A 22,015-nucleotide genomic window follows, 5' to 3' on the forward strand; every position below is an offset into this window, starting at 1 on the left:
GCAATGGAAAACTAATGCGTGAGTAATTGCAATTTTATGGAGTGGCAGTTAGCAAAGCTGGGAAACCCCAGGCCGAGCGCCACAGGTGCCGCAAGAGCTGAGACCCGCCCCATGGCCTCGCGGCGGCCCCTTTAAGAGCGCGGGGCGGGGCAGGGCGGGCGCGGTTGCCTGGACGACCGGGACGCGCGCGGCCCTGCGCTCCCTGCGGCCCGGCCTGGCGGAGCCAGGGGCGTCCGGAGCCCGGTGAGCGCTCGCCGAGCCCGGAGGCGGCCTCTCTGGCGACCGTCCCGCTCCTCGCTGGGCGGAACCGACGCGACCTCCCGGGCCCGGGTACCTGCGTGCTGGGCGGGGAGGACCGCGCTGGGCGCCCGACCAGAGCTGTGCACAGTAAACAGCCGGGGAGAGCCCGAAAAGAATTAGGAAACACGCAGTGAGAAGTGAAATCTGCTTTATTTGCAGTTCCTAGTTCACGGAGAGAGGACTGGGAAGCCTCTAGAAAGGCCCGTCTGAATTGAGAGGTGAGCACAGCTGAGGCTAGATTACCCTGGGATGGCTTCGCGGAGAGGGTGGGGGTGGGGGGGTGCTGAGAAGAGCAACGGGGGGTTTTGAAGGGAGAGGGAAGCCTGCAGGTGGGGTTGAGCTGGCGAGTGGGGTGTCCCGAAGATGCCGTCCAGGCAGAGGAAGGAGAGGGTCGCTCCCTGCACCCCTGGGGCACAGAAGAGGGAACAGACCTTGCCTTGCGCCCCAGGACCTGGAGGCTTTCAGTGGGGCCCAGTTTTGGAGAACGGTGAAAACTGTGGCCGCGGTGCCTCAGCTCTGGGGCATGGGACAATTTATTGACACATCCTTTCTTGTCTGTCCCATCAGAGGTAATCAATCAATAAAGGTGCTACAGGGAGTAGCAGCCAATGATTTCAAGTTTGGAAACAGGAACAGGACAAAATAATCACTCCACTTGTTGAGTTTGCTCTATATCCTGTATCAGGGATTTCTCTGTGTGTCACCTCATTTAATCCTTACGATGAGACAAGGTACTGGAACTCCTATTTGATATCCGAGGCAGAGGAGATTAAGCAACTTGCTTAAGAACACAGAACTAACTGGTAATGGGCAGTGCGGGAGCCTGAATCCAGCTCTGAGCACTTTACAGTGGTGACATATCAAGGGAGGGGCTTTTAAAGTGTGACTTGGCGGCGTGGGAGACCTTAGAGGTTAAATAGCCCTTTTTGGTGTATAGTGTTACCCTTCTTGTGGCAACGCTATTTGAAAAGAAATAATATTAAACATTGGTTCCAATTTAAAAAATTTTAGGAACAACCAATGGAATATTGAGATATTATTTTCATAAACTGATGATACTTGTAATTAATTTTCAGGTTTAAGGAGGAAACTGATAATGGCATTGTGTTGTAAAGCTAAAATTCTAACTACAAGTGAACCCCCCCCAAGTATTTAGAGACATAATGTTTATTTTTCAGATAAAATCCATCAACGCTTTGAAACAAACGGCTCTCAACCAAAGGAGTCATTTGGTGTTTCTAAAGTAAACTTTGGGTCTTCCAAAGACCATGGTGAAAGAAAAGAAAAAAGCAGACAAAAAAGGAGTTAAGTCTGCCCGCTCTCACTCGTCTTTCTCTGACTATCCAGAGTTTTCCAAACAAGATGGCAGCGCCATCAGGCAGGAAATGTCCCCAGGTGGTGTCCCACCATTGGAAATGCAGCACAACGAAACGGAACCCCAAAAAGAACCCAAAAACGTTCAGCAGGAGGAAGATGCCACTCAACAATACGAAGAGCCCATTCTAACCAAACTCATAGTGGAAAGGTGATTTGAAGGGGGTGCGATAGTATTTAACACTGTGAATCAGGCGTTTTTGGAAAGTTTGCTTTGCTTCAAGCATATGAATCCTCATGCATTTTTCTCGTCATCACACAATTTCCCCACCTCCGAAAGCACCACCCCCCTTTTAAGCTGTGTCTTACGCTGGCACAAGGCCTGCAGCCCCAGGGCCTTCCCTGCCCAGGTCTCTGGGTGCTGCATCTTCCACGTTCCCTCTTCTACCACTTCTTTGTTCTCTGTTCTCTCTCTCTCAGCAATCTCTTCTCATATTGGATTATAGCTTTATATACCATCTCCCTAGATGACTGTAAAAATCTGCTTTTTAGCACTGTTCTAGAATTTTAGATTCAAAATTTTAGCAGCAGTCCCCAACCTTTTTGGCACCAGAGAGCGGTTTCATGGAAGACGATTTTTCCATGGAGTGGGGATGGGGGATGGGGTGTCACGGGTGGCGGGGGTGTGGTGGGGAGCTCAGATCGTGATGTGTGGCCCATTTCCTAACAGGACCAGTAATGGGCCACAGCCGGGGGGTTGGGGACCGCAGCTCTACTGGACTCAAGCTCCTTGTATCCAAAACTGGAGACTGCTGGCCTTGAAGTAAGGTCTGGGTTTGTCTTAGCTCTATGACATGAATACCATCCCTGAAACTTTATGAGCTTCAGGTTCTTAATCAGGGGAAAACAAATGAGAATACGCACCTGAGAAGGTTATTCTGAATGTTACTATTTTGCTCCCAGCTATTAGCTTCTCCCTTGTTCCCTGTTCCTGTACAGCACCACCATCTTCTTCTTACACATCCAGCCTTGAAACCTTAGAACTATCCTGCTCCTTCCCCTTGCCTTTCATATTTCTCCTCCCTCTATGGTTCTCCCATCAGTCCTTTTCTCTTCATTAGCTCTTGATGGGACTATTGGACTTGTCTTCTAACGATTTCGCTGCTTCCAGGCTGTTCCTGAGGCCTCCTGTGTAGATTTACCTTCCTAAAGCGTGGCTCTGTCTACATCGCTGCCTGTATTAGTTGTCTATTGCTGTCTAGCGCATTACCTCAAAGCCCAGCAGCTGCAACATTAAATAGTATCTTGCACGGTTTCTGGGGGTCAGGACCCCCACGGCTTGGTGTATGGGTCAGGCGCTCTCATGAGGTTGCAGTCAAAGTGTTGGCCCTGGCTGCTGTCATCTGCAGGCTTGACTGATTGGCGCCAAGGCTGTTGTCTAGAGGCCTCGCCTCATGTCCTCGTCACATGGACCTCTCTCGGGCTGCCTCGAGTCCATGCCGTGGTAGCTGCCTTTCCCCAGAATGAGCACCCTAAGAGCAAGCAGAGGCAGAAGCCACGATGTCTTTTATCACATATTCTGGGACCTCATCTCAGAAGTCACCCTTGCCCTTTCCACAATATCCTAGTGGTCACACAGGTCAGCCCTATTTCATGGGAAGGGACAACATGGAGTATGAACACCAGGTGAGAATTGCTGGGAACCATTCAGAGGCTGGTCACCACACTCCCTCTTTAATAACTTTTAGTTTCTTCACAGTATCTACGGAATAAAACTTAGCCGGGGCTGAGGGCGGTGGCTCACACCTCTAATCTTAGCACTCTAGGAGGCTGAGGCAGGAGGATCACTTGAGCTCAGGAGGTCAAGACCAGCCTGAGCAAGAGTGAGACCCGTCTCTACCAAAAATAGAAAAACTAGCTGGGCACAGTGGCATGTGCCTGTAGTCTCAGCTACTCTCGAGGCTGAGGCAGGAGGATCACTTGAGCCCAGGAGTTTGAGGTTGCTGTGAGCTAGGCTGACACCACTGTACTCTACCCAGGGCAACAGAGTGAGACTGTCTCAAAAAAAAAAGAAAAAATACCAAAAACCTCCCTCACCGGACACTCTGACCCTCCCAAACACAGGAGCCCAGCGGGACTTCTACCCGTGGACTCTGTTCATTTCTGTCTTTGCTTACACAGACTGCCCTGCCTGGCATGCTTTCCCCTTGTTTGTGTAGACCAAATCCCACCTGCTCTTTCAAGGTCAACCTTTTCCATGAATTCTTCCTAATAAGAGGACCTTTCCTAAGAACTCCTTTAAACTTTTTTTTTTTTTTTGGATAGGGTCTTGCTCTGTCACCCAGGCTGGAATGCAATGGTGCTAGCATAGCTCACAGCAGCCTCGAATTCCTGGCCTCAAACTTTAACTGAACACCTAGCCTTTAAACTTTAAAGCCTTTCAGTTCTACTTACCATTTTCTGTTATGTGCCACTGTACTTATTACTTTCTATTACATATGTGCCTATCATGTATGTATCACTGAAATTTGTTTATGAGTCTCAGCTTCTCTGCCTGGCTGAAAATTTCTCAATAGCAGAGATACGCCCAGAGCATCAAACACCAAACCTTAGACCTGGTAAGGTGTTCGGTTGAGATTTATAGTTTGAATTATACCTGCAGCTATTTATTAATTATCTGCTGTGTGCCAGCCCACAGCTCTCGCTGAGCACTGTCAATGGATATTAAAAAGTATGAAATATAGGTAGTGTGTAATTATGTTCTGTGTTGTGTTGTATTTGGGAAACTCAGAGCGTAGTGTCTTCAGTGTGCCCTGAGTCAGTTTAGGGAAGGTGGGGCCTGCAATGACCTTGAGGCAGGAGCCCTAGGAATTGAATGCTGTGACACAGAGCCGGGGAGGATGGAGGCCGAGAGCATCTGGAAACATATGTGTGTTTTAAGGCAGGTAGGGGAGGTATCACTGATACCATTACATGGAGCTATTATGAATTCTTTTAAAAATCCTTTGTTTCTTTATTCGTTGTTTTTAGTTATTGGAGTAATATATACGCATTGTGACAAATGAAATGATGCAAAGATGTCTTAAAGAAGAGCTAAGTACCCCCCTTCACCCCATTCTAATTTTACTCTCCCTGCCCTTCCCCAACTCTCATAAAGTCTTTTGGGTTTTGTAGGTAAATAATCACATAATCTTCAAATTGAAATAATTTCAGCTCTCTTTTCAATATTTGTGCCAACTGTTTAAATTTCTTGACTTCTGCATTAACTAGTGGCCTCTAGAACAATATCGAGTAATTGGTGGTAAAGGCAGGCATCCCACGCATGTTCCTGATTTTAATGGAATTGATTTCACCATTTCACCCTTAAAAATCAGGGTTGCTATTGTTTTTCATATATAGTCTATTGTGTTTATGTAGTTTCCTCATATTAGAACTTAAGTTTTTTGTTTTTTTTTTTTTAAGAAATGATTACTGAATTTTATCAAATACCTTTCTGGCATTGTAATATACCTGTATGGTTTTTCTTCTTTAATTTGCTGATGTAATGAATTATATTTATAGATTTTTCTAATGTTTAATCATCTTTAGATTCTTGGAATAAGCCCAGTTTGGTCACAGCTGCCACAGGTTCATTGGTTTGTCACCTTCCTTCCTTAGAGCCTAGAGAAGACCCTGTGGCAGATGCCATGTTAACCATTTGGTTCTGGACTGGAAATCTGGGTGCTGTTCTTGGTAGCTCCTTCCCCAAAGCTGACACATCACAGAGCCCTGTTGGATCTATGTCCAGCATATATCTTTAAAAAAAAAAAAAATTAAAACTTTTTATCATGGTAAAATAGACGTAACACAAAATTTACTATTCTAACCATTTAAAATGTAAAATTCAGTGGCATTAAGTACATTCACATTGTTTTGCAACTGTCACCATTATCCATTTCCAGACCTTTCTCATCATCCCACACAGAAACCTTCCAGAATATACCGTAACTCTCCATCTCTCTCCCCGTCACTGCCCTCTCCTGGCAGTTTTCTGCCACTCTTAGCTCTCCCGAACATCTGTTCACACCCCAGCCACTGTGGTCTTTTTGAGATAGAAATCTGATCTTGTCCCTGTCTTGGTTCCTCCCAGAGCTCTGGATTTTATAGCAGGGGTTTATCCCAGCCCATAGAGCCAGCCTACATGGCCTCTGCCTCCCTCTCACCTTCCTCCTGACCTGCTCCCTCCCTGGCGTCATGTGCTCTCCTTTCCATTTGCTGCACTGCAGATGGCAAGCTCTTGCCTGCCTCAGGGCCTTTGCATTGCTGTTTTCACTCTTCCCGGGGTTCTTCCCATGGCTGTCTCATGTCCTTCAGGCCTCAGTACAAATCTTGTGTCTTCAGAAAGGTCTTCACGCTGACTAACTGTGTGCAGTAGCCTCTCCCTGATCATTGCTTTTACAAAAATTGAGTGGGATCTGGAATTATCTTGTTCATTTGTTTCCTGTTTATTGTCTGTCTCTCCTGAGTGGACTGTAAGCTCCTGAGGGTAAGAACTTTCTAGTCTTGTCCACAGCTCTGTCCCTCAGACAGGCACTCAGAGACAGGCACTCAGGGGGAATGTTTATTGAGTGAATGAATAAGCGTGAGATCTTACATGCACCTCTTCATCTTTATATATTTTTATCAATGGTAAAATACATATATTAATATAACAAAATTTACCATTTTAACCATTATAAGTGTACAATTCAGTGACATTAAATATATTCACAGTGTTGTACAACCATCACAAATACCTGTTTCCAGAACTTGTTCATCATCCCAAACAAACTCTGTGCCTATTAAACTGTAGCTCCCCCACTCCCCCTTCAAACCCCTGGGAACCTCTATTCTACTCTCTAATTATATGATTTAACCCACTGTCACTTAGGTTTACTCGCATCATTCATTACCGTGGATTTATTTCTCTGCAGCTATGAAGGGGAAAAAGTTCGTGGGCTGTACGAGGGAGAAGGCTTCGCAGTCTTTCAAGGAGGCAGCACCTACCACGTGAGTTATGTGCTTGGGAACCTGCAGGGCAGGGAGGAAAGTGTGGGGCGATGGTTTTCGATTTGCAAATCTTCAGTAAAGTCCACTGATGCTTCAAAAGAACTTCAAAGTACTTCATACTGATTGTGTTTTGAACCATGATTACATATTGAAGGTAAAAATATGGCTCAGCATAACTGAAGTAGTCATTTTGGATTTCTTTCCCTGGCTCTTGTTGTATAAATAACAGGTCACTAAAGTAAATAATGAAGAGTAAAATCCCAGTGTCACCATCCTTTTGCCATAAATGTGTTCCATTGGCTATGTTCCTTTTATTTTAGATGGGCAAATTCATTTTGTAGATAACATTTTGAATCTGTCTTTGTTGCTGCATGGTTTTAATAATGATTTTTTTAAATTTTTTATTGTAAATTATACATAACATTTACCATTTTAACCTTTTGTGGGTTTTTTTGTTTGTTTGTTTGTTTTAGACACGGTCTTGCTCTGTCACCCAGGCTGGAGTACAGTGGTGCCATCATAGCTCCCCACAACCTTGAACTCCTGGGCTCAAGTGATCCTTCTGCCTCAGCCTCCTAAGTAGCTGGGACTACAGGTGTGCACCACCATGCCCAGCTAATTTTTAAAATTTTTAGTAGAGATGGGGTCTCACTATGTTGCCCAGGCTAGTCTCAAACTCCTGGCCTCAAGCAATCCTGCCTTGGCCTCCCAAAGTGCTAGGATTTCAGGTGTGAGCCAGCATGCCTGGCTTCCATTTTAATCATTTTTAAGTGTACAGTTCAGTGGCATTAAGCACATTCACATTGTTCTGCAACCGTCATGACCATCCATCTCCAGAACTTTTTCATCATCCCAAACTGAAACTCCATCCCCATTAAACAATAACTCCTCATCCCACTCTCCATTAATTATTTTTGATGTTGCATTGTGTTCTAAATTTGCTATTCATAACTGTTCCATAGTTGTTGTATACTTTTGGGGTGTTTCATTTTTTGCCTTTATTACCAAAGCCACCATGAAGATATTTATTTATACATTCATTCAGTTTATCAAAGAAAGATGTGCTTATATGGGAGAATGAATTTTTGTAGCTGAGGTCATCAGGCATGAGTTTTAGTACCGATTTTTCCCTTGAGCATGCATGTTCTTTTTCCTGTTTCATAAAAACTCTTCAAAACACCACTATTACTGAATACTGGTCATTAAAATGACCGCCCCACCTGGCCTTTACTCTGACCTCTGGCATGAAGGTGTCCCATTGATCCTGATCAGGGTCTCCTCTCAGCACTGAGCGCTTGTACGCAGCACTGGCGTGTGACCCGTCAAAATGCCACCTGGGTTTGTTACTGCTTTTGCTCACTGCTCTCACATGGCACAAACCCTTCCCAGGCTGCTGAGGACTGCCTCATCTTGGCGCTCTCAGATGTGCAGTTACCCGACTGCTCGAGCTGGGCCAGCCCATCCTGTTGAAGGCCAGGTGGCCCTGCCCTTCCCCGAAGTGGATGAGGGTCACCTCCCTACCCACGGCCAGCTACTTGCTCTGTAAACTCTCCATATTTTCCTGAGACTCAAATGATTTTGATGAAAAACAATCATCAGTTGGATCCCTTTTAAATTGTTTTCTGGGTTTTTTAAAAAACAATTTAAGTTTCTGCTTAAGTTTTTGTGTTTGTTTTGGCTTAGGCCACACCCGAAATCATTTGCCCCCCTTGTGTTGCTAGACATTTGGTGACTGGTGTTTTCTGTGTTAATACAGATGTTCAGTTCCTAGAATACTGAGTGCCTGGGGGCCTCGGAGGGGACATCACCGAGGCCGTGGCATGGATGAGGAGGCAGGCCCAGCAGGATGAGTCGGGAGCCCCGAACCCCAGGCGGGTCCAACCAGGATTGGGCACGTTTTTAGATCACAGTCTCGGTATACACGCATGTGTTTAAAGACAGATGGTAAAAGCAACACCCTCCTTGTGTGGGTGCATGCTGGTATTTTCTATTCTAATGTTAAAATAACACAGTTTTCCTGAGTGCCAGCCCTGTCTGTCATGAGTCCACGCTAATCTGAATTGACTGTGTAATGTATCTTCTTGCTAGTGAAGTTAGGGCAGTGGTTCTCAAAGTGTGGTCCCTGGGACCAGCAGCATCTGCTGGGAATTTTTTAGAAATGCAGATTCCTCTCCATCACCCACTAGATGATTCTAAGGAAGAACTGGATGTAATTTTATCATTGTTTACTCTGATTGCATTTAGACATCCAGGTATGTTTTTTACGACTAGTTCCTATACATTAACAATAGACACTTTCAATGCAAATTAACTACACTGACAACTGTGTATTGTATACCTGTTACCGAAAACTCAGCGCTTGTCCTCCAGGCCGCATCAGAAGAATGACAAATGTTTTAGGGAGGAGGAAAGAGAATTTTTGTTACTTTGTCAGCAAAGGAGGAAAAATGGTAGACCTCCTCTGCTCAAAATCCACATTTCCCAAACATAGGCAGAAATACAGAGCTTTTAAAGGGAGAGCCCGTCAGTTCTAGGCTGTTGAACTAGGCCATAGTGGTTAACCATTCTAATCATCACATCTCTGCCAAAGACAAAGCCTGTGAACTCTGCCAGCCACCTACCTGGGGCCTGGCACCACCTGGATGGCTGAGTTATCTTTTAACAAAAGACTTAACCTGCCTCAGGGATGCAGGTCAGGCTGCAGGTCCCAAAAAGAGTGGGGGAAGTTTTAAAGAGATAGAAAATCTTTTTTTTGTCCTTCGGGCCTTTCCCTCTGTTACATACATATATGTGAATGTCAGTATACGAACATGTACACACACTCGTTGTGCATGCTCTGATGATTCCCAGTAAGGGAAAACAGACAGAAAGCATGATATTTACAAATGTAATAATTTCTGATATTTTAATCAGGTCTATCTAGTTTGAACAATTTTTTTTTAATCCTTAAGCTTTGAAATACAAAATCAAAAGTATTTGAATTCTTTTGAACTATGGAGTTCTCCAATAGCTTAATTGGGAAAGGAAAACTCAGATTGAATTTACAGCTAATTTTTAACAACTGCACAGGACTGCCTGGAGTAAGTTTTAGGGACCTGGATATTTTGGGGCCCCTCCTTAGATCTTTTTTAGGGCAGGATGGACCCCAGTGCAGTGCCAGGTCAAAGTAGGGCTCTACTGCTGCTGCCGCACCCTCAGGCAGATGTATTCCTGCATGTGGAGCCGTGATAAGGCTCCATCCGAAGAGCTGAAGCCATGGACGGCAGTTGTGGTGTAAAGTCAATAGCTGTGCCGGGCGCAGTGGCTCATGCCTGCAGTCCCAGTGCTTTGGGAGGCCAACGTGGGAGGATCGCTTGAGGCCAGGAGTTTGAGACCAGCCTGGGCAACATAGCAAGACCCTGTCTCCACAAAAAATAGAAAAATTAGCTGGGCATGGTGCTGTGTACCTGTGGTCCCAGCAACTTGGGAGGCTGAGGCAGGAGGATCGCTTGAGCCCAGGAGTGTGAGACTACAATGAGTTATGATGATGCCAATGCACTCTACCCCAGACAGCAGAGTGAGACCCTGTCTCAAAAAAAAAAAAAAAAAAAAAAAAATCAGCAGCTGCATTGCAAGAGTTTATGTTTTGTTTTGTTTTGAAGGGTATGTTTTCAGAAGGACTCATGCATGGACAAGGGACTTATATTTGGGCCAATGGATTAAAATACAAGGTAAAGCATATATAATAAGTTATAGTGGTAAGTTGTAACTATGAAATTTAAGGTCAGGTTCCCACAACTAAACAGATTATTATCATAAAAGTAACTCAGCACATGGGTTTAAAAAAAATTCACAGAACCCAAGGATATAGTAACTCAGGATTGCACGAGACCCACTGGTAATTGTTGTTGCTGGTTTCATTTGTACGTTCTAGAGGTCTTCTATGTGGTCTAAGTGTACACAGCACACATATAGGTACTTAGCCCCTCCTGCTTTTTTACAAACACGAATAGTTAATTATACACTCTCTTTGGTACCTTTATTTTTTAGAGATTGAACCATATCCATTCATCCAGATCTAACTATTTCTACTGGCTGCGTGTAGTCCATAATGTGGCTTGCACTTAACACATCTTGCTGGGCTGAGGGGAATGTGTATTTTTAAACTGATTGCTAGGACCGAATTGCTCCCAAGAGATTGTACCAGTTTCAACTCCTTCCCACAAAGTGTGTGAGGGCCTGAAATGCTATTCTAAAAATCTCGATTGCAGAGTTACTAACAGATGGTGTTTATAAAGGGTAATGAAGACATTTAAAACACACGCACGTAATGCACTTACTCAGACAACAGCCAGGCAGTGACGGAAACAGAGGCAAGTTTGGGCCAGGAAGGCAGCTGGCAGGAGCTGGACAGCGGGAGGTGTGCGGCAGGGGGGAGGGGGGCGAGGGAGGGGCTGGCCCTCACCGTGGGGGTCGGGGAAAGAGAACCACCAAGGTCCAAGGGAGCCTGAGGGATGGGGTCCCAGCTGTCTGGAGGAACTCCCTGCTCCACGTCCTGCCTTCTAGCTAGTGGTCAAAATTCAAGGTTTCTGGTCCCTAAATGGCGATTTGCCAGGAGTCCTCTCTGCTCCGCTGTGTCTGGAAACTCTCAAAGAGGGTCATTTTTGCATGCACAGACCCCTGTACCGGCCCCGTCAGGAGGGTTTATGGGCAGGACTCTGGGGACTCCCCCAGAAGCATCACACGACCTGGCCAGTAGCCAAGCCAGGTGGCACTGTCTCCCCTTCTCTCTGCTGACTGCTGCCTCCCGGAGTTCAGATTCCTGGAGAATCCGACAGCTCTGGGCCATTTTGCACCATATGATGCACTACCGACTAGGTAGATGTCCTGAGCCGGCACAGAGTGGGTTCTCTAGAAGGTGCCCACAGGGCAGGCTGTTGCCTGACATGTCTGCAGAGCATTTTGATGACCCACAGTCAGGAAGAAGGGTTTCCCACGGTGACCACTAACCCTGGCTAATCGTCAGGATCTCCTGGAGGGTACCGAGAATTAGCCTTCTGGGAGGCGGGTTCCAAGAGCCTGAAGTTCCCAAGGTCAGGACTGGAAGCCACCACTTTACCGTGTCCCCTGCTTGCTTCTTGGAGCTTAGTCTACAGGCGATTTCAGATATTTCATTCTGCCTGGGCTCCCGCCCAGTGGAGGGCTCGGGCAAGAGAGGAGGGGAGAGGCAGAGGAGGGGAGAGATGCAGAGGAGGGGACGGAGAGCGGGGAGTGGGTGGTGCTCTGCTGCTTCCACAGAGGAGAGACAGGAATAGTGTCGGGGTCATGAGATGTCCTCGAGCAGCCCCAGGATTAGGGCTCCCTCCACTGCCTTCTTTCTGTCACCCTCTGGCCATTTTGCCCCAGGGAGAATTTGTGAAGAACATCCCCATGAACCACGGCATGTACACGTGGCCGGATGGCAGCGTGTACGAAGGCGAAGTACGAAACGGCATGAGGAACGGCTTCGGCATGTTCAAGTGCAGCACCCAGCCTGTGTCCTACATCGGCCACTGGTGCCACGGCAAGAGACACGGGAAGGTAGGAGAGGCGGCCACGAGGCAGGGGTCTACCCATAAATGGAGGGGCAGACACGGAGGGCAGGGAGTGGGGCGCTGTTGAGGGTGTATTGGCTGTTTATTGAGGCGAAATTCACATCACACAGAATTTACCTTTTTTTTTTATTTTGAGACAAAGTCTCACTCTGTTGCCCGGGCTAGAGTGAGTGCCGTGGCGTCAGCCTAGCTCACAGCAACCTCAAACTCCTGGGCTCAAGCAATCCTCCTGCCTCAGCCTCCTGGGTAGCTGGGACTACAGGCATGCATCACCATGCCCGGCTAATTTTTTCTATATATATTTTTAGTTGGCCAGATAATTTCTTTCTATCTTTAGTAGAGACGGGGTCTCGCTGTTGCTCAGGCTGGTCTCGAACTCCTGACCTCGAGCGATCCACCCGCCTCGGCCTCCCAGAGTGCTAGGATTACAGGCGTGAGCCACCGTGCCCAACCAGGATTTACCATTTTAAAGCGTACAATTCAGTGGTCTTTAGTACATTCACGGTGTTGTGTGGCCATCACCGCTATCCCCCCAAATGTTCATCACTTCAAAATACAACCCCATACCCATTAGGCAGTTACCCACATCCCCTGCAACCATGGGTCTGTTTTCTGTCTCTGTGGTTTACCTATTCTGGACATTTTATATAAATGGAATCATATAATATGTGACCTTTTGTGTCTGTGTTCTTTCCCTTAGTGGAGTATTTTAGAGGTTCATGCATGAAATCAAATAAAGTTATCAGCATGTCTTTCCTTTATATGGCTGCATAACACTCCACTGTTAGTATTGACCATAGTTTATCCATTCATCTGTCGATGGACATTGGGCTGTTCTCATCTATTGACTATCACAAATAGTGCTGGTGTGAATACGTGCGCAAGGATTTATTTGAGCACTTGTTTTCAGTTCTTTGGGGTGGATACCCAGAAGTGGGATTGCTGGGTCATGTGGCAACGTTATGTTTTAACTTTTGGAGGAACCACCAAACTGTCTTCCACGGCAGCTGCACCATTTTACATCCCGCCAGCAATGCAGGGTGTGTTCACTTTTAACCAAGGTGGCTGCTTTTGGTAATTTTGTTTTGCTTTTGTATAGGATAATAAAATACTGTGGCAACTTTTGGAATTTTTAAAATGTGTGGTTTTTAGAAAATGTCATGAGAAAAGTCTCCATTATGATCGTCACTGGTTGAGCATTCACAGGCTGGAACGTGTCACTTGGTGTTGTCACCAAGTCTGCTACTGTTACCTCCCTGAGGTCCAGGATGGCGCAGTATCACATATGGATTCTTAAACAACTGGGGCCTCCTGTTTTCTATTTTTAAATTATTTGTGATTGCCTACTAAGATAAGATAAATGCCCTGGTTTATTTTCAAACCCACAAGAATATTAATAAATGGGTGGCGTCCGATGCAGTGGTCAGAAGCTCCACAGAAATCGGTGCCTCTAACTCAAGTAGTGCTTAGGAAGAAGTGATGGACAAGGAGAGACAGATCTGCCACCAACTCCGAGAAATCTCTGAGGTTCTGGCTCTGAAAGTCTTTTCATCTGAGCGGCACAGACAGTTCAATCCCAGCTCCTGTCTGCTTCTCCTGGAGAAACCTGGGCTGTGTGCTGATTTGCTTACAAGTGGGACCACTGGACGGGAGGAAGCTGGAAGGAGAAGTCCTTCCTTGCCAGAGTTGCCGGAAGTCAGCCACAGGCCTCTGACAAACCTACACGGATCCCCAAAGTCTGTGCAAAAAAGAATATCTGCCTTTCAGAGTTCAAAAGGGAATCAGAAATCCAGTCCAACCTTCCTCCTTGACAGATACTGGCCGGGAGAGTTAGGGGAGCGTGAACTAGGCCGCGTGGCCAAGGTGCCTTAGCACCCTGGCCTCCCCTCGCGCCACCTCCGGGGGAGACTGCTCAGGCCTCACCACGATCACTATAACCCTCCTGCTTTACTCGGGCTTTAGCAGACTGTGGTATTGGCTCACAGGTCACTTGAGACACACCGGAGGGGCTAGGAATGGTGACTTCTAGGTGGCAGCACCTGGATGGCTGCAAGAAGGAACAAGTTAGGCTGATAATGAGGAAGAAGGTAGTGTGCACCTGTAGTCCCAGCTGCTCCAGAGGCTGGGACAGGGGGATCACTTGAGCCCAGGAGTTTGAGGCTGCGGTGTGCTATGACTGCAGACTGTGCAATACAGTGAGACCCTGTCTCAAAAAATAAAGTTTTGGTGCATAAGAGAACGTGACCTGCAGTTCATGGAAGGTGCAGCTACTCACTCTAGGTGGCAACAAGACAGGATTTCTTTCTGTTTTTCCTACAGTTGTTACAAAAACAAAAGCAAAAACAAAGACAAAGACAGGATTTCCTTAGGTACTTATTTAACTAACATTTACTGAATATAATGAATGTCTCTCACTATAATGAATATAGTCTTTCCTTATATTAAAATGTTTTTAATTTTTAAAATGTTTTGTGGAGACACACTCTCACTGTGGTGTTGCCTAGGCTGGTCTGGAACTCCTGGCTTCAAGCGTTCCTCCCGTCTTGGCCTCCCAAAGCCCTGGGAATACAGGGCCATGGCACTTGGTTATTAAGGAGGAATTGACTTGTGACATCTCATTCTCCCTTGGTGTGGATGTTTTACCATTTTCTTGATTGCAGAACAGAAACATAATGGATTATATGTGTTGCCTAAGTGTGACATTGACTTCTGCACAGTCAATACTTATTAAATTCGTATATTTTTATCTTTACAGTTAACAAAGCATTTGTGTCATGAGGCTTGATTTTTAGAAACTATATTATTTGTTTTAGGGCTCCATTTATTATAATCAAGAGGGCACCTCTTGGTACGAGGGAGACTGGGTTCTCAACATCAGAAGCGGCTGGGGAATAAGATGGTAGGTACGAGCACTGCCGCCTTTCTGTCCCGTGAGAAAGTGTTTGTGCGCCCAAATAATGTTCACTTCGGCTGTTTAAAGATATGGTGCAGAAATTGCAGAGAACACATTTTTTCTGAAGGAGAGTGGAATATTTAAACTAATCCCTATATAATGTCCATGGTGATTATATCCTATGGAAGATTTAGAAAAACACCCTGTTAAATGATATCTAATCATACTCTTTCAATTTATTTTATATTATTTTATTTTATTTATTATTTATTTATTTATTTAGAGACAGAGTCTCACTCTGTCGCCCCGGCTAGAGTGCGGTAGCATTGTCATAGCTCTCTGCAGCCTCAAACTCCTGGCTTCGAGCAATCCTCTCGTCTTGGCCTTGCAAAATGCTAGGATTACAGGCATGAGCCACCACACCTGGCCTGACTTTATTATGTGTAGAAGTTGCCTTTGTTTGTTTTCTATGTTAATCACGGATCCTCTGGTATTGTATGCTTTCTGAAGAATGTTGACACATTTGCTTGATTTTAGATTGAACTGATAGTCAAATATTTTAAGGACTAAAACTTTTTTTTTTTGACAGAGTCTCACTCTGTTGCCCAGGCTAGAGTGCCATGGCATCAGCCTAACTCATAGCAACCTCAAACTCCTGAGCTCAAGCAATCCTCCTGCCTCAGCCTCCTGAGTAGCTGGGACTACAGGCATGTGCCACAATGCCCGGCTAATTTTTTCCATATATTTTTAGTTGTCCAGATAATTTCTTTCTATTTTTTAGTAGAGATGGCATCTCACTCTTGCTCAGGCTGGTCTTGAACTCCTGAGCTCAAACGATCCTCCCGCCTTGGCCTCCCAGAGTGCTAGGATTATAGGCATGAGCCACCGCACTCAGCCTGGACTGAAACACTTTGGAGCAAAATATTAACTCATCAGAGGATCATGTCATAGGGAATTATTTTTAAAAGATCTCAAAACCCCAGTCTTATCCACTTTGTCACCTTATTAAATCATCAGAAAGTTTAATCAAGTGATTTATTCTGTTCCTTATGATGATTACCTTTACCAACCACATGCCTACCCATTGAATTTAAATACAGGGCAGAGCGTTTGGGTGCAAAGGTTGGATTTCTTCAAAGGTGGGGGCAGGGGGCAGAGTTTAAAAGAAAGTCTTGAAGGTAAATGTTGTATATGACGTAACCGATTGTTTTCCATTGCTTTCTTTTGTCCTAGTTACAAATCTGGAAATATATACGAAGGCCAGTGGAAAGACAATATGCGCCACGGGGAAGGGAGGATGAGGTGGCTGACAACCAATGAGGAGTACACCGGCCAGTGGGAGAGGGGGGTCCAGGTACGCGCCGGCCAGTTTCAGCTGCTCATACCCGGACAGGGATGCTCCGCTATCCTCAGCACATGTGCTACTGGGAATGATATCATACAGCAATCTTAAATGTATGCTCTGCTAAATTTAGAAACTCAAATTGCTATGTACTGGTTTCAACTGTACTTTTACATCATGGTCTTAGTCTTCTCTAACGGTCTCACATACAAGCTAGATCGCTCATATAAGTGGGATCCTACAGTATTTATCCTTTTGTGACTGGCTTATTTCACTGAGCATAATGTCCTCAAGATCTATCTGTATTGTAGCATGTGTCAGGACTTCTTTCCATTTTAAGGCTGAATTATACTCTATTGCATGGATATACCACATTTTGTTTATCCATTCATCTGTCCACAGATACCTTGATTGCTGCTACCTTTTGGCTCTTGCGAATGATGCTGCTGTGAACATGGGGTACCAATACCTGTTTGAGCCCCTGCTTTCAATTCTTTTGGGAATAACATTCCAAGTTACAGATACTATCTTATTGTTGAAAAAACTGTGTATGTATTTTTATATCCCTATAATGTTTATTTATTAGAGCAGGGTTTTGCCCTGTCACCCAGAGTGGCGTGCAGTGGCATGATCATACCTCACCGTAACCTTGAACTCCTGGGCTCAAGTGATCCTCCCACCTCAGCCTCCTGCATAACTGAGACTATAGGCATGCGCCATCATGCCCAGCTAATTTTTAAATTTTTTTGTAGAGATGGGGGTCTCACTGTGTTGCTCAGGCTGGCCTTGAACTCCCAGCCTCAAGCAATGCTCCTGCCTCAGCCTCCCAAAGTGCTGGGATTACAAGCATAAGCCACCTTACCTAACCAACATGTTGATTTACTATGTATACTGTATGTGCTTAGGGAAAATACAGGTGAATTCTCAAACCTAATTCGTGGTTACCTCTGGAAAGTGGGATTGAGGAGGGAGGTACTTTTTATCAGTCTGTGTATTAAAAAATTAAAACTTAATATAATCATTATCAAGTCAAGCAAGTTGTATATACTATCTTCAGTCTTTATATCCAAGCTTCAGCATAGGCGTTATTTCTGCCTTATAACTGAAGAATTTAGAGGGCTTACGTAATCTGCCTTAGATTAAAAGACTGGTTAGTAAATATCTGAGCTGAGATCGAAGCCAAGTCTGTGTGACTCCAAAATCTATGTTCTTCGCCTCTTCAAATCATCATCATATTTGTACCAATTTTAGGTGGATTCAGGTAAAAAGAGGAAGTATTTTGAGCATTTCTGATGGCACTTTGCTTCTCTTCAGAATGGCTTTGGAACACACACATGGTTTCTAAAGAGAATCCCCAACTCCCAGTATCCTTTGAGAAATGAATACGTAGGAGAGTTTGTAAATGGCTATCGTCATGGACACGGAAGGTTTTACTATGCCAGTGGAGCCATGTATGAGGGAGAGTGGGTTTCCAATAAAAAACATGGCATGGTGAGTATAAACCTGTGAAGATTATATTTTAAAGATTATGTAAAGCAATTGAAATATATCATTATCTAGTAAATTGCATTATCCACTGTGCATAGGCTAACTTACTCTTTTGTTTAGGTGATTACATGAATTTTAAAATATTTCCAACATATCACTGATTTCCTGTACATTTAGTGGTTATTTAATTTGTTTTTGTTATGTGTATGTGTGAGGGTGGTTTTGGTTACATGTAACAGATGATCTAACCTAATCTGCCATTTATAATAAAGAATAATGTGGGCTTCAGGGTTGGTTTGATTCAGTGATGTCACGATTTCTCTTCCATCTACACAATATCTCCCACCATTGTCAGTTTCACCCTTGTACTTCCCCTCCCTCATGACTGCAAAACGGCGGCTGTGGTTCCAGGTTTCACATCCACGTACCACACTAGCTAGAAGAACAGAAAAAAACGCTTTGCCCCAGAGGCTCTCTACAAATGTCTTTTGTCTCAGAGCTGAATTGAGTCATTTGTCCACCTCTAAATCAGTAACTGACGATTGGCCTGGCTTTGACAAATATTAATACCAGGAGAGTCCCTGTTGTGTGATGGGCACTCCACTGGTCACTGTCAAAGTTTAATAGGACACATTCTGTGATCTAGAGGTGCTTCAAGTTGAGGAGAGGTTGTGGGGCAGGTAGAGAGGAGATAGAGGAGGAGGAGGAAGAGGAGCAGGAGGAGAGAGGATTTACACAGCAATGTGGACTCTAGGTGCCTGAATGTATGTGGACTGTGTATCTTTAAAACAAACAAAAAGCTCCAAACCCTTGAAAAAGTATTGATGTACATTTGCCAATATTTTTCTATAATAAGAATACTTCCTAAACTGCAAAAGGTTATTTTTCTGTCTGCAGGGCCGATTAACTTTTAAGAACGGGCGTGTGTACGAAGGTCCATTTTCCAATGACCACATAGCAGAGTTTCCAGATCTCAAAGTCGAATTCATAAGTTACCTGGACCTGTGCTCGGAAGATTCCCAGAGTGGAAGGCCACACAGATCTTCCTCGAGTGCCGGTAGGGAGCGTTCACCCGTCAGTTGAAAACAAGATAGTCTGTTTTTATCTAGGGAGTCCTCACATGAAAATACTTCTGGAAACAGAATACTAATAATACTTCAGGAAATAGAAGTTTCCTGTGAACAGTTGCTTTCTTAGCAGGTTCTTTGAATATTCTTATATCACACTTTGGTGGAAGACCATTCTGATAATAACATTAAAAAATTTTAACATTGCATTTCATAATCACCACCTATGTTTGCTTCATTTGCTAGAAATCATCAGGAAGCTCGATGGCAGTGAGAGTCGTTCTGTGCTGGGCTCGAGCATCGAGCTGGATCTAAACCCGTTGCTGGACATGTACCCCAAGGCAGACCAACCAGAAGAAAAGAAGCAGGTAAAAACCTTTCTGTTGTTGTCAGTGTAGTCCTGGGAAAATACAGCCGGCAACAGCTACCACGAACTGGGTGTCTGTTATGTGCCTGATGGATGCTTTACATGTATCATGCCGTTTACGAGCAAGCAGGCTTTATGAGACAACAGAAGCCAGGGCAGAGGGACGCGGTGAACGACTCAGAGCCTCAGAGCCCACCCGGGTCCCACCAGTCGCACGCTCAGATGGGTCTGCAGGCCCAGGCTGTGGCCACCGCCTTCTGTGGGACATTGGTTTTGCTTTGCATTATGCGGACTGCTAGGGTTCAAAAGAACTTCATTCAAGCCCTTAGAAATCATTAGAAAACTAGAAATTCTTAGAGAAAATCACGTGTCCTTGAACTTCATTTGATTAGCATCTGGCAAGTTACAGCCACCAAACTACATTTTAGCACGACGGCTCCTGCTTTTCCCGGGGGGTTGGAATGGTTCTTTGGTGAAACTGTTGCTGAAGGTAGTGTTTCCTGGAAGAGAACCGTGGGGACCTGAAACTGCAAAGCATCCTTGCCCCCTTCTGCTCCTTGTCACCGCCTCACTGCCTCGCCTGCACCCCGGCTTGCCCCAGCTCTGTGGGCCTCAAGAGTGATGACCTTTCCCACCCCCATCCTCCTGTTTCCTGCCTCTGGGCCAACGCTGTAATTCCAGCTCTTACTATCCCTCACCTCTGCTGCAAGATTCTTGTTAAAAATAGGAATCTTTATTACTTTCTCTACTCACAAAAGTAGTACATGATACTTGCAGAAAATACCGATAAGGAAAAGTAAAAGAGAATCTCCACCCAGACAGAATCTTGTGATTGTCTTTCTAGATTTTTACTCTGCAGACGTATATAGAAGTGGGATCACAGTATTCATATAACCTCTATTTTCATGTAGGATTTAATGATAGCTGTTCAGTGCTATTAAGTATTCTGCTATAATATAATTTTAGATGAATAAACTAACATTGATTTATCAAAAAAGGAAGGAAGGAAGGATCATGTTGTTTTTATTATTACCCCGCCACCCCCCTAAATTGTATGTATCATTCATTTTCTAGTTTGGAGTTCGTTCTATGTCAAAGCATGTGGGTCTCATAAAAATTATGTATTTTAAAAATACATCTTGACTGTTTTATAATTACAAAGGTAACACATGTTCTTACCAAAAAATTCAAACATTATAGAAATATGTGACACAGAAAGTGAAAGAATTCTCTAATTCCACACTTTACAAATACTTTTAAACATTTTAAATGACTATACAATAGTTCATTATACGGACATATGGCAATGTAGTTTGCAAATATTCCATAGTGTTTTTTTTTTTTTTACTTTTTGAGATGATTTCATACTTATAAAAGAATTACAAAAGTCATAGTTTCCATCTACCTTTTGCCCAGCTTCCCCTAATGTTACCGTTGTATGTAACCGTGGTACACTTATCAGACCCGAGCAGTTAACCTTGCTACAGTAGTAACTAAACCACAGACCCATGTCTGGAACAACTTCTCCACCTTTCACTTCCTTTCATGACCGGAAACTTTTGAAGAGCACTGGTCAGCTATTTTGTAGAATGTCCCTCCATTTGGGTTTATTTGATGTTTTCTCATGACTATTTGTATTTATTATCTGTTATTGGCATCGTTTCCACAAAATGTGGGTGTCGTTTTTTGAGCAGGGGCTCTGGATTATTCTAGTTTCAGCCAGAACAAGCTCAAGCAAGCACGCAGTGGTCCTCTAAGCCTCCGAGCTCTCCTTTCTCATCCACACGGTTGCCTCTGCTGTCAGTTCCATGTACCTCGTTGGTATTCAGGGCCTGCTGTGATCCAGCGCCAGCCCACCTTGCCAGCCTCCATCGTTTCCCTCCTCACCATGAACTCACATGGCAACAACACGTACATGGTGGTACTTTGCTCTGGGCCTCGTTCCAGATGCCTTTAATTCACTGAATCCTTCCGGCAGCCTCTGGGGCAGGTGCTGTGGGTGTCCCACATTGCACATGAGGGACTGAGGCAGAGAGAGATGACAGCCTTGCTCCAGGGTGTGCAGCCCTACTAGCATTCTGGGAGCACCCACCCTGGCCGCCCCGAGGCCCAGCCTCCCCTCCGTGCCTGCTCTCCATGGAGTCCTGCACATTTTCCCACTCTCCCAGGCTCAGTTCAAGTGCAGTATCCTCCAGGAAGCTGCTTATTTAGAATCCATCTCTCCTTTCCTCATGGCTCTGTCCTAGTGATAATACTTCCTTATTATGCATGTGTATCTTGTCTTCTTTACTATATCTTAAGCTCATGAAGACAAGTTCCATGTTGTGCTCTAGAACAATGCTTTAGATAGGGAAGACTATAAATGTTTATACAATTGAATTGAATTTTAAAATGCAGGAATTAATACTGAGAGCATCAGATGCCTGATGCCGCTGCCCAGGTAGGGCTTTTCTGCCTCCCTGGGGACCCCAGATACTATTCCTTGCATTCTCTGAATGTTTCATTTATGTGGGTGAGGCATGGGGTGAGAGGTTTTGGAGCCCAGGACACTATTCAGGCTGCAGGGCTGCATGTGTAGGGAATCTGGGGCAGCGTAAGGGCTCCAGGGTCCTGGAGAAAACACCAGAAAGTGAAAGGGACAGA

The 22,015-nt window shown here is 44.9% G+C and overlaps 1 protein-coding gene across 4 annotated transcripts in view; it reads left to right on the forward strand.

The window, feature by feature from the left end:
- Positions 1 to 213: 213 nt before the first annotated feature.
- RSPH10B (radial spoke head 10 homolog B) overlaps positions 214 to 22,015 on the forward strand; it is a 45,563-nt gene continuing 23,761 nt past the window's right edge. For 2 of the 4 annotated variants that reach the window (XM_045541309.1, XM_045541312.1), the window contains exons 1-10: positions 214 to 518; positions 1,479 to 1,825; positions 6,567 to 6,642; positions 10,284 to 10,352; positions 12,028 to 12,201; positions 15,029 to 15,114; positions 16,342 to 16,462; positions 17,765 to 17,941; positions 18,836 to 18,995; positions 19,252 to 19,373. In XM_045541309.1, the coding sequence (XP_045397265.1) occupies positions 1,569 to 1,825; positions 6,567 to 6,642; positions 10,284 to 10,352; positions 12,028 to 12,201; positions 15,029 to 15,114; positions 16,342 to 16,462; positions 17,765 to 17,941; positions 18,836 to 18,995; positions 19,252 to 19,373 (1,242 nt within the window). In that variant the 5' untranslated portion in view covers positions 214 to 518; positions 1,479 to 1,568. The remainder of the gene's footprint in view (positions 519 to 1,478; positions 1,826 to 6,566; positions 6,643 to 10,283; positions 10,353 to 12,027; positions 12,202 to 15,028; positions 15,115 to 16,341; positions 16,463 to 17,764; positions 17,942 to 18,835; positions 18,996 to 19,251; positions 19,374 to 22,015) is intronic. The other 2 variants (XM_045541310.1, XM_045541311.1) reach the window with 2 other exon arrangements.

Source organism: Lemur catta, chromosome 2 (assembly GCF_020740605.2).
Source record: "Lemur catta isolate mLemCat1 chromosome 2, mLemCat1.pri, whole genome shotgun sequence".
NCBI lineage: Eukaryota > Metazoa > Chordata > Mammalia > Primates > Lemuridae > Lemur > Lemur catta.